Source organism: Crocodylus siamensis, chromosome 3, assembly GCF_052110815.1.
Source record: "Crocodylus siamensis isolate JL-2025a chromosome 3, ASM5211081v1, whole genome shotgun sequence".
Classification (NCBI taxonomy): domain Eukaryota; kingdom Metazoa; phylum Chordata; order Crocodylia; family Crocodylidae; genus Crocodylus; species Crocodylus siamensis.
Window position 1 is genome coordinate 110996121 of NC_143397.1, and position 17707 is coordinate 111013827.

The window sequence follows — 17707 nt, forward strand, 5'->3', positions numbered from 1 at the left end:
AAAGATGTAATAATTTCAGCCTCATGCAGTTCCTGTGTATCTGTCCAGTGTTGAAGGTTTGTTTCTGGAATTGCCTGCACAAAAAAAGGTTACCACCCCCCCCCAGCGAAACATACAGTCCTCCTATCTCATTCACCCCAAATTGGATCTGGCAATAACCACATGAAAATGTAAATTATTTTATTTGTTGTAATTCAAACAAAATGTTGGCTTTGCTCACCCCATGTCTGGTATAATTCATATGTAGTATCTGGATTATGCATGACCTTTCATAATGTATTTTTAATTGTCTATATTAATCAGAATAAGACTCAACATGTTTGCTTTTGTCTTGCAGAATGAAAAAGAAACAGTTTATTTTCCTACTCATGCTCCTCTCTGCTGTTGAATATTGCTTAGCTCATTCTTGCGCAGTGGATTCTTTCTCTGTGAAAGAGAACTTTGACCGAAAGAGGGTAATTATTACTACTTCATCTGTAGGAAGTAACTTGTAGAAGTAATCCAATTTAAATGATTTTTTTTATATATATATGTATTACGCTTATCTAAAAGGTTTCTCGATACAGTATGTTCTGGTTAATTATTAAACATAACATCACTATAATACACACTCTCAAGCACTGTTTCTGTAGTTGAACCGCTCCTTTTTTGTTGCTGTTAACTCATAGGATTAACCCCCCACTACCATTATATCAGTGGGAAACCAGTCCCCTCCCTCCCCCAACTCTGAATCCAGTATTTCAACACACATGACAATTAGACCACCCTGATCCTTTCCGGTAGGGCAGGACATAAATCTAGATACTGCTACTACTAGTTTGACCTTATATTATCTGCTGTATTGTGCATCATCCAAAAGTGATGCTCTTGGTTTTACAGGCACTCTGTCATGTTTTCATGGATAATATTCTGGGCTGGCTGACTTCTGCAACTTAACTTTGTTTCTAAACCCATGGTCGAGTCATTCCCCCGAAGGTGAACTATCAGTGCACAGTCAATGGGAAGGGTAGGGTTCTTTTAGTCTAGATAGGGAACATGAATGAGAAAACCTGCACTTCCTAGCTGGGGAGTAGCCTTTCTCAGGTTCCTCCAGCCTGCACTCACTTAGCATAGCCCCATTCACATGAGTCAGCTCTTAATGTGAAATCTGCAGCATCTGCCTGAGCCATGGTAGTGAACATGGTTACCTGTATGAAGCTGTTACTTGTGACATAAAAGGTTTCAAATGTGGGCTTGAAAGTGCCTGGGGCGTTTGTCTGGAACCGGGAAGAAGAGAAGGTTCAGACTGCTGTTCTGCCACAGACGTCCTGTATGATTTGGGCATTTTCCTGCTACTTAAAGCTACCACTATGACCTATATTTGCCAACTATCTATACTATGGAGCTCTGGCTAAACTTCTAGGTAGGAGGTAAATTCCTCCCCCATTTTATCTCTTTGCTTACCCCTCCTTGCAGCATGCCCAGCTCTGCAGGCCTTGAGCACAGGAAATTGGCCAGCAGCAAACCCACAGTTCTCTATTCCTGATTTCTAGGGCCAAAAGAAATGACGTACCCCAGCAGGGGTGGTTCCCGTTGCTCGGGTTGACTGAGGGCAACCTCAACTCTAAATATAGTGGAGATGTACCCTTGGTCTCTTTATGGCTTAGTTCCCAGGCTGTAAAGTAGGGATTATAACACTATCCTGTCTCTCAGTGGTGTTGTGACCATACACACACTGAAGCTGATATAAAGGCCCTAGAGTATCTTGGACTGTAGACCACACCATTTGATACAGCCTTCCTCTTCTGCTCCAGTGGGTATAGCATTCAATTTTAGTCAGTAATCAGAAAGAAAGACTCTTGGTCTCCCTGAAGCAGGATTAAACAGGTTGCCTACTCTTACTCTGAAGGGCATTTTTCAAAGTTTGTTTTTTCTTCATCCATTACAGATAGAGCCTGGGCCAGTGTAGGCATCTAACACCCCACATAATGCTCAAGAGCACTGCTCTGTTTTGACTGCACTGGAAATATACCCTATACCTACCTCCTGGGGTAGAATGGCCCTACGTCACCTCTCTCTATACTATGAGTAGTACCTAAAGGCAAACAACTGGAACCCATTTTTGTTAACTCAGGGATATAGTCAGACTTCATGTCTTCATAAGCTGCAAACACTAATTCAGCAAATTCATAGCTGGGCAGCTCTGCAGTGCAGCCACTGTGCAACACCCAGAGCAGCATTGGCTGCTGGGGTGGCAATTGCAGCAGTGTGATCAGCCACTACTGCAGTCATGGCTATTTTTGCACCCCTTCACAGAAGCAGCACCCACAGCTGTTGCCCAGTTTACCGCCTCCCCGCCATAGTAGGGTAGAGACCAATAGTAAAGACCAATAAGATCTCTAGATTTTATTGTAGTAGGCAACTCATTGCTGCAAGCTGCAACAGTGTATTCCAGGTAGAGGTGGCCTACCCGTGTCAGGTAAGTCATGTTGTCAATCTGCCAACTAGTGCATGTAGTCGCCGTAGTGGAATCCAAGATGGCTGCGGTGAATTCACATTCTGGTCAATATTTCAGCTCCCAGTACGGTCAGAAAATTAATTCCAGTGACAAAACCAACATTGTATGAACTAAGGAGAACAATTATAAAATTTCTGCCATGGTAGTCATATTGGATTCCAAGATGGCTGACACACTAGCTTGTATGTATCATCTCAATATAATTAAAACTAATAAAACGATACTCTCATACTAAAACCTTACAAATTCTATCACTACAAATTTCCTAGCAGGCCTACAGTACTAAAAACATTATAACTCCAGCTAGCCAACTTGTTCAAGTTATACTGAATAAGACAATACATTTTTTAAAATTTTAGACAGCGAAGAAGTCAGATATTAGTAATATATAACTCAATGGCAATGAATCCATAGATGCTTCTCAAGCAAATCCCAGGATGTCATTCTCCCCTTGTACTCGGCCTTGGTGAGGCTGCAGCTGGAGTACTGCGTCCAATTTTGGGCTCCACAATTCAAAAAGGATGTGGAGAAGCTTGAGAGAGTCCAGAGGAGAGCCACGTGCATGATCAGAGATCAGGAAAACAGATCTTACGATGACAGGCTGAGAGCCATGGGACTCTTTAGCCTGGAAAAGCGCAGGCTCAGGGGTGATCTGATGGCCACCTATAAGTTTCTCAGGGGTGACCACCAGGATCTGGGGGAACATTTGTTCACCAGAGCGCCCCAAGGGATGACAAGGTCAAACGGTCACAAACTACTGCAAGACCGTTTCAGGCTGGACATAAGGAAGAATTTCTTTACTGTCCGAGCCCCCAAGGTCTGGAACAGTCTGCCAGCGGAGGTGGTTCAAGCACCTACATTGAACACCTTCAAGAGTAAATTGGATGCTTATCTTGCTGGGATCCTATGACCCCAGCTGACTTCCTGCCCTTTGGGCAGGGGGCTGGACTCAATGATCTCTCGAGGTCCCTTCCAGCCCTGATGTCTATGAAATCTATGAAATCTATGAAAAGCATAGACATATATTCAGCTCAAGGCAATAGGAAAATGTAATAGTCTAATCCAATGGTAATATAATAGTAATACAATGGTATATATAACATTAATACAATGGGTACTGCAGTTTTTCAAATCTCTTCATCACCTGAATCCATTTCTGAATCCCTGTAGTTATTATATGCATTGCAACATGCTGTCTCATAGCACTCACAGCTGGGAGTGCATGGCACATTAAGCTGCTTGCACAAGCACGCTGATCCCTGGCATTCCTTCTTTCACTTGCAACTTGTTATCTGAAGGTATTCTGCTGATAATGGTTCAAGCATGATTAATGATAAGAACATAACTGTCATTTTCAGCTTGCCAACCACACTGGTCAGATACAAGCTCATTTCACCAAATAAGACTTTGATAATTGGCACATACACGGTGCGCAAAGAAGTTGTAGGTAGGCAGAAGTCTATCCAGAGCTTTTCCTTGATGGAATAATTTTCACGCTAACATCCAGGAAGATCAAAGATGTTGATGGCTGATACAGCAACACAACAATCTTTTTTACACAACTGTGCAAATACTTATCAACGTCAGGACTACTTTCTAGACCTGCCAATAGATGTGGATGTTGAATGAACACTTTCTAAGCAGTTTTCTTAGCATGACCACTGAGCTGGCTGGTGGTATCACAACCAGTGCAATTGTAGAATCCAGTTAGAGATGCATCGCCTGGCTCAGGCAATTCTGACACATACCATGAACTGGAATGAATCTTACTGGAATGAACTGGAGTCTTATTGGGTTGCTTCTCTTCATCCAAATCTTAGATGCAAGTTTATGCCATAGAAGAAGGACCAGTACATCTGTGTCATTGCACAAGAATACTAGACAGGAGTATTTTTGACCAACTGCATGTTTGCCATGTAAGAGAATTCTTGCATCCGCCTCTTCCTGGTGTGATTGCCGTTGCGAAATGTCACACAAGCTGGAGTGCTCTGCTTTTCCATCAGTGCAACTACCAATAATGAGCACTTGTTCACTTTGGAAACATTGGCATAATTCCTTAACAAGCTCCTCACTTAGAAAATTAACTAGGTTTTCTTTGCTTGCTGGCAAGGATGTAAAACTATTCCATGATGCCAGTAGTGGAAGAGATCTGCTCCTTTTGAGTCTGTGGAGTGGCCTAGTATTTTGAGTCCTTGATATTCTTATGCCTGCTATAATCAATAGTGATATATATCAATCAAAAACAACTTCAGCTTGATTACATGTGTTGAAATAGTTGGCAAAAAACTTATTGCACAAATGAGTCAGCCTAATCTCCAAATGCTCATGCAGTTTTTTGGCTTTCCTATTTTCTGTACAGGAGCCATGCCATCAATAATAACAGCTGATTTCTCAGGAGTAGTATCTGGTAGAACAGTTAGTGCTTTATCTCTAATCAAGATCCGTGACAAAGCTGTTTTGTAGGCCTCATGGAGCGATTTGTCAGGTTTAAAAATGACAGAAGGTATGCAGACAGTTTGTGCTGTAGGAGAGCATGCACATCGAACCTCCTACCTGCGGCAACCACTGCCAGTATCCTCTGCTGGCTCTCCTTTGTATTCTGCATCTGTTTCATTTTGCTGCACTGTCGCATACTTGACTTTACATCCTTGAAGGCTTTCAGTGTCAATTTGGTTATGTTTGCATAGAAGCTCTCAGTAGCATCTGGATAATGAAGTTCACAATTTCTCTTCCTTTGTCATGTGCATTCAGAATGTCTTTGTGGCAGGTTCGTGCCCCAGGCGTGGCCGTGAAGCCCCCTGGTGACCATATGACCCCTGCTTGGCTCAGTCTCTATTACAGCCCTCCCTTAATTGCTCGCCCGCCACATCTTGTTCTTACTAGAGGTTAAATAAAGGAGGCTGCTCACTGGACTTAGAGTAAGCCTTAGTCTATTTGCAGTACCCTTGGGTCCCTCCTGGACCCTCAACTGCCTTGATTCTCCCTTAATCTCAATAGCTTCTCTCAGCTGGCCTGTGCCCCTGCAGAGCCCCTGTAGCTGCAAAGGCAACGTGCATATTTATGCGCCCCTGCCCCAGGGCACCCATAACCTTAAGGGCTCAATGCATGGCTCCATTTCCTTCCCTATACCATGCCCCAAGCCTTGTGTTCTCTCTTCAGTGCTAACTATTTGTACACGTGACCTCCTTGGGCCCTCAGACCCCTGGTCCCCTATGTAATCTCCCTGTACGCTTGTGGACGTCTGGTCCCACATGCAACTCCTCTTCTGGGCTCTTGGACTCCTGGTCCTGAGCAAAGCCCCTCCTCCAGGCTCTCAGACACTCTAGTCTGGCCTCTAGTTAGCATGGACCCTCTGATATGGGTCTCAGCCTTTCCTAAACTGCTGGACCCCTTACTGGGCCCCATGCTCAATCAGAGGACTCCTGAATTACTGGCTGTCTGAATAGCTGGCCACCACAGGGCTCAGGGGTTGGGAACCTCTGGCTGGGGGGAGACTAACTGACTGGTGGGGACTCTGGGCTTAGGCTCCATCCTGAGGCCTCTTCCCATCACGTGAATCCCACAGTAGCTCCCCCTGTCACCCACAAGTGGCCTCACAGGCTGCTTGTGCCCTTAAAGGAGGAGGCACAACTCAGTGCCCTGCTACGGTTTAATGCAATATCTTCCAACACAGCGTCTCCCATAGAAATACATAACAGCTCGTTGTTGGAAACCTTAAGCAAGAGGAAACTTTCAAACTGCTCTTGTACCAACTTGACATTGTTGTAATCTCATTTCAGTCATGTCCTTTGTCTTTCATTATGATTGTTGTTGTATTGTTCCCAAATACTTGATTTACCATCTCAGTTAGGGAACTTCTTTTATTGAAGTTCAGCTCCCGAAGTTGTCTAACTGATTCATTGCATGTTACGTTTACTATGCCTCCAGTAATATTGCAAACTTTGTTAACATGCTCTATTGCCTGGTTGATTTAAATGTTTACAGGTGGGAGATTAGTTGTCTTCTAGTTCATCACTGGCATCTCGTTCACCCATCACTTTATATGCCGTGCTCTCACTTCTTGAGCTATCTCCACATGCAAATGGGAATGAGAGACTTGTTGCTTCCACTGTTCTTCCCACCTGCATTCAGGATGGTAACATGCCTCAGCAGCTATTAGAGCTTTGATGCCAATTTGGCAGCGCAACACTTCATTCTTCTCTGTCAGCTTGTGTATTGCACTGGCTGATTCAAACAGCACTTGACCCCAGTATCTTCTTATTAGAATGCTTCTGGCAAAATATGCACGTCCTTCAGTGAACTGCTGGAGTAGATGATCTGCTTGATGTCCTAGTGCACATCTGGCCCATGGAGTGATTTTGCCCCACTGGGTGGTGCTGGGGCACCCCCAACTCATGCCAGCCTGCAGCTTGCCCCAGGATGCCCATGCAGCAGCAGCAGCAGCAGCCCCAAGACCTGCTGGCTTGGTGTGGGATGTAGCAGCATGGAGTAGAGTGGTACAGGGGCAGTGGCAGTGGTAGGAGCCCCGGTGAGGGTGCTGCATCTAGGGCTGGGTCCAGGGCCAGTCTCCATGGAGACTGCATGTGGCCAGGTGAGGAACTGCATCCAGGGCCAGAGGCTGGTCTCCGTGGAGACCATGCATGGTCAGACGGAGCTACATCCAGGGTTGGACGCAGCACCCTCACCAGGGCTGCCACTGCCCCAGTGCCTCTCTGCTCCATGCCACTATACCCCACAGTGAGCTGATGGGGCTGGGAGCTGCTGCCACCATTCAGGCATCCTGGGGCAAGCTGCAGACTGGCACAGGATGGGGGTGCCCCAGCACCACCTCCCTGCCCCGGCCCCAGCCCAGTCCTGGCCACTTCAAGTGCATGGTGGGGTGTAGAGTCATTGCTGGGTTCACACTCTGTGTCCCCTGCCTGTGAGCTGAGGGAGAGGACAGATGAGGAGAGGGGGAAAGAGGCTAAGTTCCCCCCACTTAGTGGACTTGGCAGTGACACATGGCTGTCCCTTGCCCCTGCCTCTCCTCCTTAGCCTCCTGAGCCATCTCCATGGGGCTTACAGCCCTCCTCTCCTCTTCATGGGTACTGTGGCTCCCCAGTGAGGCCCAGTGGTGGCTTCCAGCTCTGTCCTGGCCCTGCACTGTCACTGCCCCAAGATCTTGGCTCCAGCCCCAGATAAAGCACCTGGGATCCATGTAGGCAGGATGCATGGGTGGGTGGGGAGTTGCATCCAGGGCTGGGGCCAAGATCATTGGGCAGTGACAGCATGGGGCCAGGTGGGGACCGAGCTATGATCTTCTCCCTGCCCCTCCCCACCTCCCGACCATGGAACCTGAGCCTATCACAGGGGCATGTGGGCAGCATATTGTGGCTCTGACTTGGCCCCAGCCCCACACTGTCACCACCCCATGCCCCTGCCTTGTGATCCCAGCCTTGCCTCCAATCCCACTCCTGAACACCTCTGCCTGGGGCCCCATCCCACCACATAGGGAGTTTTGGTGAGTTGTTGCATGGGTATTGGGAGGGGGCGGGTGCTAACCTGGCCTGCAACAGCTGACCAAAATACCTATGTGGTCTTCAGGCACCAAATAATTAGGAAAGTCACCCAAGGTAGAATATGAAAGGGAAACCCTACCAACAACATCAAGTGAAGAACACACTGGGACCCCTTGTTAGCAGGGTTGTTGGTAGGGTTTCCCTTTCATATTCTGCCTTGAATGACTATCTTAAGTCTTGCAATATGTCCTTTGTGTGTAAAAGAACTGTAGCAAGAACGGTGCCAAATGAGGCTTTTTGCAACGCTTCAGTGCAGGGTCAACACAACATGATAATCTGTCAAGAATACTGCCATAATAAGTGTTGAATTCAGCAACCGTCCTACACTGAATGAGCACCTTGTTTATTCATGCAATGCCAGCAGGTGTACTTTGGCAAATCATTGACTGCAAACCTACTTAGAGACATATGATGCATTTTGTAGATTCCCAGTTGTACCACGCACTCTTTGCTGGACTCAGTGATGCTACTGGCTCCATTGTAACATTTGCTAAAGGGCAAAAAGGGCAAGTCTCTTGTAGACAGTCTCCATCAGAGGTTTTCATGTTGAGGTAATTTGAAACAGAACAGAGGTGAAGTACCAATTTTGCAAACCTTTTGAGTATCTAATAATGAACAAAACTGTAAATTCACAGCAGCCGCTATGGAAATCTTACAATTGATCTCCTCTGTTCATATAATGCTAGTTTTATCATTGGAATTAATTCTCTAACACTACCAGGGCCTGAAATGTTGACCAAAACATGAATTCACAGCAGCCATCTTGGATTCCAATATGGTGGTTACACATACTACTTGTCAGATTGGCAACCTGACTTTTCTGACATGGGTAAACCACCTCTACCTGAAACACACTGTGGCCACTTATGGCAAGGAGCTGCCTATGGAGTGATACCTTTGCCCTTCTTTACTACCCTTACTATAAGTTACACTACTGCATTTCAGTCCTGAACATGCAAGCAACTTCCTAGGTCAGAGGTTTTCAATCTTTTTTGGTTGGTGTACCCTCGGCAGCCGGTCGAGAAGCAGGGAGTCCCTCAGCTGGTCAATGAGTAGGTTGGGGGAGGGTCCCCCAGCAGCTGGTCAACAAGTGGGGGTGGGGAGGGGGCCCCCTGTGCAGCAGCAAAACCAGAAGTGCCAGCAGTAAAACTGGAAGCACTGGTGGCAAAACTGGAAGTCCCCTCCCCCTCCCTGCTTCTCCGTGCCTCTGCTGCATACCCCCTGGGGCCCTCTCAAGTACCCACAGGGGTACGTGTACCCCTGGTTGACAATCCCTGTCCTAGGTTATATGAGCTTTTTTTCTAACTGAAAACCATAAGTTTATTTAAAATAACAACAAATCGTATCCCCAAGTCCCACTTCTCTTTAGTATGAACATGGGGATACCCGATGTTAAAGTGCAGGCAGACAGCTTTCTGCTTGTGTTTAACCCTGTGAGGTTCTTCTCCCAGACTACAGTTAATTGTGGGCCCCTTCCAGTACTGGAGCAGTTTTCTTGGATCCTCTTTCTTCCCCACTAGTAGGGTTCTAGGTCTTCAGTATTCTTTTTCTTAGCTTATATGTCCCCACCCCAACTGTCCTTATCCTATTATTGATGCCAAACTTTTTCCTCTGTTTCTAATGGGTAGGGTCCATCTTTTCTGCTTTGTTTCACAACCTTATACCACAGAGGTCAATGACCTCCAGCAAAAACTCAAATTCAGTCCCTGTTGGCAATATCAGGTACCACTCTGAAATGGTAAAAAGAGATAGGAATAACCATTTGTCCTAAAAACACCCATGCAGTTTGCTCTGTATTTATTCATTTCTCTACATCATATCTGGAGAGGCCACGGACTGCATGGGAAGATAGTGTACTGTGAGTTATAACAATGGGCCTTCTGGTTTATAGATGAGCATGGCAGTGTGGCAAAACTTGTGAAATTGCTGCCTGAGCTGCAGATACCTGCAATATTAACACTGGAAGGTTACTACTCCAGTACTCATCACAGGGGAGAGAAGATACAAACTGAAACACGTACACAAGGACCATTAATCTGAGCCCCTAACAGAAGATCTTACAGGCAGAATTTGCACAGCACACAGTTACCAAAATTCCAACTTTCTGCCCATCACCTAGCTCTAGAGAGTCTAATGCCAGGTGGTGATGCTGTTTCCATTTGCACTAGGCTCCTGTCAAAGGTTGTGTTCCTGCATGCAATGATAATGACTCCAAACACTAATATCCTTTCATTTCAGTATGCAGGGAGATGGTATGCCTTAGCTAAGAAGGACCCAGAAGGTCTCTTCCTGCAGGACAATATCTCTGCTGACTACACTATTGAAGAAGATGGCACAATGACTGCAGCTTCCAAAGGGAGAGTGAAACTCTTTGGGTAAGTGTGTAACTCACCTTTTACTTCAGCTGCTGATAGACTGTGTTTTGTGCATACCATTTCCAGCTGTCTAATCTAGGCATGTGCGTAATACACTTGCTTCCTTCAAGAAGGTATGTGTCATAAAGTTAATGCATTAGAAGCAGGAGATTTGAGATACTAAGCTAAAATGCTATTCTACCTATTGGGCATGTGGATGAACTTGGGTACCTAAGTGAAAATTCCCTGTTCAAATTCTGAAAATCTATTAATGTCTCCTTTTGTAACACACTATCATTTGACCTTTAATACTGAGTCACAAAAAAGCAGTGAGGAGGACCCACCTATCTCTTGCATTAAGAGCCTTGAACAAGGTGAAATAGAATTCACTATATCCACTTATGTGCCCTAATAGCCAGAATAGAATCTGTCCCTGAGGGTCCTGACTTAACACTTATGGAGTTCGTGCTCAGCCTGGACCCTGTTGGAGCCTATCACAAATTGATCATGTAATTGATAATCTTTGTTCAGAGGCATGGAGCTTAGGATGTCATTAAATGGTAATAAGTGAATAGGAACAGGTGCTAGATACTGAGTTTGAAACTAGATAACAAAATTAACTGAGTTATTAACAACGATTTATTTTTTGCAGGGGGTTGACAGTGTTATACTTAGTTATGCAAAATAAGATCTCAGGAACTGAGCCTGAGACTTAACTTCTATGCAGAGAAACATGGTAAAGAAAATAAACCAATGTGAACATTTAAATAGTACTTCTAACAAGTTACATTTCCTTGACAGTTTTGGTTGAATGAGCCAATACTGTATTTACCTGAGTCTAAGACAAAGTATTTTTTCCCATTTAACATGGAAGAAAACCCCCTCATCTTCAGCCCCTACCCAAGGCATGGGCCATAGCAACAGCTACTGCCTGTTTCTTTCCTCCCACTTCCACCCTGCCACTTCTGCACCTTGCCATTTCCCCCATGCAGCCTCTTTCCCCATTTCCACCCCCTCCCCATGCAGTTTCTGTTCCCCCACCTGCCCCTCTCCCTCCCATCCTTTATCTTTGCTCTGTGCCTATGCCAGCAGGCTTTGTTCATGTTATAGCCTGGGGTGCTGAGCACAAGCCCAGCCCCAGCCCAGCCCCATAGCAGTGTTGTGCAGCTCACACAGCACCCTAGGTAGAATAGGGATAGAGCCTGCTAGCACAAAAGAAGGGGAAGTGTGCGGGGGGAAGGAAGTGGGGAGCAGAGGCTGGAAGGAGGAGAGAGGTGGAGGAGTAGAGGTTGGGGGAAGGTCAGGCAAGGGGCAGAGGTAACCGGGGGAAGGCAGAAGTCAGGGGCAAGCTGCTTTACCTCCCAGTACCACCTGCCCCACCACTGCCTGCTCCCCTGCAGCAGTGCAGGATGGGGGAGTGAATTAAAGACAGTCCTCCAATAATTAGATTCTAGAAATGGAAAATTATAATAAATTTATCAATTTTCCATGTATAGAATCTAATAGTTGACGGAGTTGTCTTAAATTCAGGGTCATCTGGGATTGGAGTAAATATAGCAAGTGAATCTTCCAGCCTGAACTTTTTTGTCTTTCACTTCATCAGATGCTGTGAAAGGATATATTTAGTTAATCTATAAGGCATGAATCAGCCTTTTCTCAGTAAAGAAAGAGACCTCCAAAAGTTCAACAGGGGTTTCACTGCTTTTTGGTATTTGTGGTACACCTGGCAAACACAAATCTAAGGATTGTTAAGACAGACGCATCCTAGGAGAGTAGAGTCAAAGCCAGGTGAAGTTCAACAGGCATGTTATATAACGCATGTGTGAAGAAATAAATTAACTGACTTATTTATGAGTTTTGGGTGGCTTCTCAAGAATACCTAGAAAATCTCAGGCTGCTGCCTTGGATACATCTTTTCAATGTGCAGTAAGGGTAAAAGACAAGTTACAAGGTCAGTCTGTAAACCTGAAAAGGATGGATAATCCGGAGAACACTGTCAGCCAATGGAACATTCTAACATCTGGGAACCGATGTCCAAATACATTAACAGTATTTAAAGTGCATAACAGAAGAAAACAATTTTTTAAAAAAAGATATATGAATTATAAGCACTAATTGAGGAAGATGTGTCAGACAGAATTTATAAGGCTAATTATATGGGCAAATGAACTAGTTACCATGCAGTAAAAGGAGGTGGAGACTTACTGCACATCAGCTTGCTCTGTTGTAACCCTGTACAGGCTGCACAATGTGGCTTTTACTTGATAACAAACAGTTATTTTATAGCAGCATGGTGGTCTTGCCCCATGTGGTCATGATTAATGTATAGTCCAGAGTGTACAGGCATGACATGCTCTGAGCTGGCTTACGGCTGCTGTTGACGTGTGCATTGAAACAAACTGCAGATTCTCACCCTCAGCATCTTGACTCTTGTTTCAGCTTCTGGGTGATATGTGCTGACATGGCTGCTCAGTACACTGTGCCAGACCCTGCCACACCAGGCAAGATGTATATGACTTACCAAGGTCTGGCTAGCTACCTGTCCAGCGGAGGTGAGTGGGCTGGTTTGTAGCTTGTGGCTATTCAGGCCCATGGATTTCATTGGATAAAGTGCCAAGCCAGTTTTGCTCCTCTAGTTCATGACCACTCAGAACTGAGAGCTCCAGAGCTGGGAACAAAGTGGTCTCACTGAGGGGCTGAGGCTTGGAGCAAAATTAAGGAGAGGAGGGAGCTCCAGATTCTGATCTTTGGAAGATACTGCAAAACACTGCTTTCAAGGCTTCCCCCTAACAAGTGGACCATGGAAGCCTGCTCCAAACAAGTCTTTTGATTAGGACAAAAGTCAGAAATTTTCCTAGGGACCTAGCTATTGTGAGTCCTTTGTTTTTAGAAATTGTGTTTTAGAGGCAGGTGACAGCACAAGATGGATGGAAATGAATGCAGTACTTGCCTTATGTGAACTTGGGGAAGCAGTCCTTTCTCAACTCTGGGGGGGTAACTTCTCATGTCAGCGTTTGCAGAGCCTGCTTACTTGACCCAAGTGATGGGATCTGGCACTTAAACCCAAATCGTCAAACCAGCTGCTAGCCTAGACCATGTGGGTGGACACGACTGGTTCTAACTGAGCTGCCCTCCGTGCTGCCGCCCAGATTCGCTGAATTATTTTGCTGCACAGAGTATATGCACCTCCTAATCCTATTCATGTCCTTTCCATATTTATTTTGTAGCCAGTGGCCTCTGTAGCTATGGAGAATGGGCAGCATGTTCCCCTTAGTAAGGACTAAAGAAATACATTTCTAGTGAAATAGTAATTTATTAGTATGTACCTGATTAAAGAACACTGCTTGAAAAACAGTCATAACATCATATAACATCTATATACATAAAAAGTATGCAACTTTAACGAAGCTGTTAGTCTACATGTAGTATTTTCCCAGATACGTGCCATTGTAGAAGTTTGTCATTGAAGGCCAGATGGGATTTAGTCTGCGTGAAGAAATCCCCCTCTCTCTGTCCCTCCCATGGGTCATTTCAGCTGGACCCCTCTCTCCCTCTCTCTTGCTTTCTATTTGGTTCAGGCTGGTCAACCAGGTGACCAGGCTGGATAAATTCCAGAGGGGAGGGGGAATGCTCTCTTCCTCCAGTGGGCATTTTGAAAAGCCACAGGCAAAGTGCCTCCAGGCTGCTGTGTGGATGAACTCCTTTAAGTAGAAATCTGGAAACTAGCCAGGTGTTAGGATTTATGTATAGGCAGATGAGTTTTAAAAGGATTCTTTTGCCCAAGACTGTACAGGCAACGCCCACTTAACGCTGTTTCACTTAACGCTATTTCACTATAACACTCATTTGAAATTGATACCTGATTTCACTTAGCGCTCAGCAGGTTTCGTAACAATGCTCATGGCCACCATCTTGGGTCATTAAAAACAATTGCAGTTGCCATCTTGTGTCATCAAATATTTTCAGTTTCACTTAACACTCATTTTGCTTAATGCTCAGTTTTTCAGGAACCCATTAAAGCACTAAGCAGGGGTTGCCTGATTACATTTACTTAAAGCATCCTCTGACTTCCTTGTTCTCCCCCTCCACCTCGATCAAAAATGGTATTGGGTTACAGTATGCCTTACTGTGGTATTGTGGAGGGGTGAGAGGCGAGCTTTTTTGCTCCCAGCGTGGCCAGCAGAGCTCATCTGTTTATGTTTCCTCAGTCCTACTTGAGGTTATCTTGGGATGCTTCAAGCTGAAATAGGCACCCAGAAATATTACCTGTGAGGCATTGGCAACGCGTAGGGGATGCATGCAGGTACACATGCACACTCTGAGATTGGTCCTGCCCCCCAAGATTGGTTGCTGCTGCCAGTAGCGTCTGTGAGCAGTCACTGCTCGCCACCTCCCCCCGCCACTGCTACTGCTGGCGGCATCTGCAGGCAGTCGCTGATCACTACTCAGAGCTCCCCCCACCACCACTGCCACTGCCACAGCTGCCTATGGGCGGGCCCCACTTGGCCTGCCCTCACCGCTGATGTCACCACGGTCACCTATGGGCAGTCCCTGCTCACCACCAACACCACCGCCACTGCCTGCGGGGGGTAACCATGCCCCCCCAGCCTCAGGAGGCAAAAGGCATTCATGCCTGTGGGTAAAGCACCCCCAAGGCTTGCAGGGTCTGTGCACCCTGGCTGCACAGAGCCCTAACAGAGGCCAGTGCCTGGCTGGTGGCCGTGTTACCCCAGGTTTGCTGGTGTTCTCCAGGAAGCGGGACAGCTGGCTGTAGGCACCCCATGGGAGACTCCCAAAGCAAGGTTTTTTGAGCCTGGAACAGTGGGGCAGGTGGCCCTGCATAGTAGTGCCCCCTACTGTGCACGCCACAGTCTGGTCTTTGGCATAGCCAAAGCATCACAAGAAACACAGGGAGAAATGCACTGAGCTCACCTCGTGAGTGGACTAAAGCATATCTTATTGGGCACATCTTGTGAGGTACTAAATTAATGCTTATTAGGCTGCACTAATGTGCAGTAGCACATTTGCATGCTTTTTTAATGCTGCTTAATGTGCAGTAGACTATTTATTGCACATTAGTGTAATGTCACCATTTTTTTATGTGCGGCTTTAATGCACAGTAAAATAGTTTACTGTGGATTAAAGTGAACATGTAGCTGTGCTTGTTGAAAGATATATAGTCTTAAGGTCAGGTCTTTAAGAGACAGAGAACTTTCCCTCCTCTGGGAAGCTGCTCTCACTCTAGAAATTTTGTGGGGGGGGTAAAACCTTTGTCTGTAAGAAGAGATCTTTGCTCAGTGTAAGAATGTGGAGACCAGAACTAACAAACTGTCCTTATATTTCAGGAGATGACTACTGGGTGATTGACACCGATTATGTTAACTATGCTGTTACATATGCCTGTCGTACACGGAAAGAGGATGGAACGTGTGATGATGGGTACTCCATTATCTTCTCACGCAATCCTCGTGGTTTCTCACCAGCCATTCAGCGTATTGTACGTCAGAAACAGGAAGAGATCTGCATGTCTGGACAGTTCAAGCCTGTGCTGCAGTCAGGTACTATAAGGGCTTGTCTACTGTGGGAGAAGTGTTTCCCAGGGGCACAAGGATCAGTTTGCTTTGCACACCCAAACATACTGACATGCTTAGACTTTGAAGTTAATCTGTGAGGTTGCTCTGAGCTTGTCTACATGACTTATGCTTGAGCTCACAGACTCCAGTGGGCCTGAAAGTACAACTGGAGACATGACCAGAGCAGTGTTACTGGTGGACTTCAGGGTCTGATGTTTGTAGCAGACCTGAGCGAGTGGAACAGGCTCAGGCTAATCCTTCCCGGGATTTCCTGCTATAGTAGTATAGACAAGCCCTAAGACAGTAACCAGACGGACCTGGTACCATATAGAGGTCAGATGTACTTTTCCAAATTAGGGACTATGTTGGCAGCCAGCTAAGAATAAGAGGGCTGCATTTATTGTAAATAAAGTGAGGGCAACTGAATTAATACTCTTTTCTTTGCATTTTTAAGTAAGAGTGTGACCGAAAAATAAAGTACATGACATTTAGCGAAGGTTAGATGTCAGGTTGCCCCACAGTCTTCACACTTCTCCTTCAATCAGTCCTACACACTGTTGCTGACGTCCTCTGAAAAGAGTATTCAATATAAAAATCAACACCTGGCAAGAGGCAGAATCTAGGTTGCATGTATAATGGTAAATCTGGACTGTCCTAACTTTCAACCAAAATCTTAGCAGTGTTAATACAATTCTTTTAAAGCAACCTTAGTGTGCCATTCCCTGGCTATTTCAAGGACAAATGTATGTAATATATTCTACAAAGTAAATCATGAGCATGATCTGAGTCCTGACTCTTCAGCACAGACTGCTACTATTTGAGGAGCTGCGCTACCTAGGTTAACTGGCTGCTAAAGGCTATTACCCCAAAGAGGTAAAAGAAAAACACTGACTCGGCAAATTCACATGTCTGGAATTAAAAAAAGAGTTAAAGTTTTCTTTTTATAATTATTTTGCAGGGGCCTGCTAAAGACTACAGTTTGATTCTAAGAATGAAAGCCGGATCTCTTGGTCTTGAAGTTGCCATCTATCGGGAAAAAAACCCAGAATCATAGCTTGGACTAGTGCTTTTCCTGGAAAACACTGTTGAAATGTTTTGTTGTTGTTTGTTTGGTTTTCTGGGTTTTTGGTTGTTTTTTATTTTATTTTATTTGTGGTAACTTCTGTGCAATACCACACTGGGTATCTGAATTTTCAAGGGAATAACTAGTGTAATATTTGTCAATATTATATTTTTTAAGTACAGCATGTCTCACTTAACTAAGTTTATATCCTAATTCCTAAGTAATGAACCTTTGTGGAATGGTTAGAGCTCTACTGTGATCCCACTACTTTATGCTGAATAACAGAAGGAAAAAATTAGGTTTTGGATCCAGGACCTGTTCAGGTCAAAACAACTTAAATGCAGAATAGGTACGTTTATTAGCTGTGTATAAACTATTGTCAAGTATTATAAATACTTCATCTCCCTGACCAGCCTGGTCAAAGTGCAGTGGCCACTGAAACGACTGAATACCCACTAATTACTCATCTCACTCACAAGGAAGTATCAGGGTGGAGTTGAATGAACTTTGGATTCTAGTCTCACGGGGCATTTCTACACATGCATTTATGCTGGCTTAAATTTACTGCATAGTAAATTACTGTGCAGTAAGTGGGAATAAGCAGACATCTACAAGTGCAGGCATTAAAGTGCATTAACACTGCATGTGGATTGATTTGGGAC

At 45.2% G+C, this 17707-nt stretch overlaps 1 protein-coding gene across 1 annotated transcript; it reads left to right on the forward strand.

Annotated features, from left to right (window-relative positions):
* The first annotated feature begins 338 nt into the window (after nucleotides 1-338).
* On the forward strand, nucleotides 339-17707 carry LOC149868663 (purpurin). Its single transcript, XM_090037264.1, has 5 exons — nucleotides 339-455; nucleotides 10294-10430; nucleotides 12849-12961; nucleotides 15755-15967; nucleotides 16941-17707. Exons 1-5 carry the CDS (start codon nucleotides 339-341, stop codon nucleotides 16949-16951), a joined length of 591 nt encoding a protein of 196 aa, XP_089893390.1. The 3' UTR covers nucleotides 16952-17707.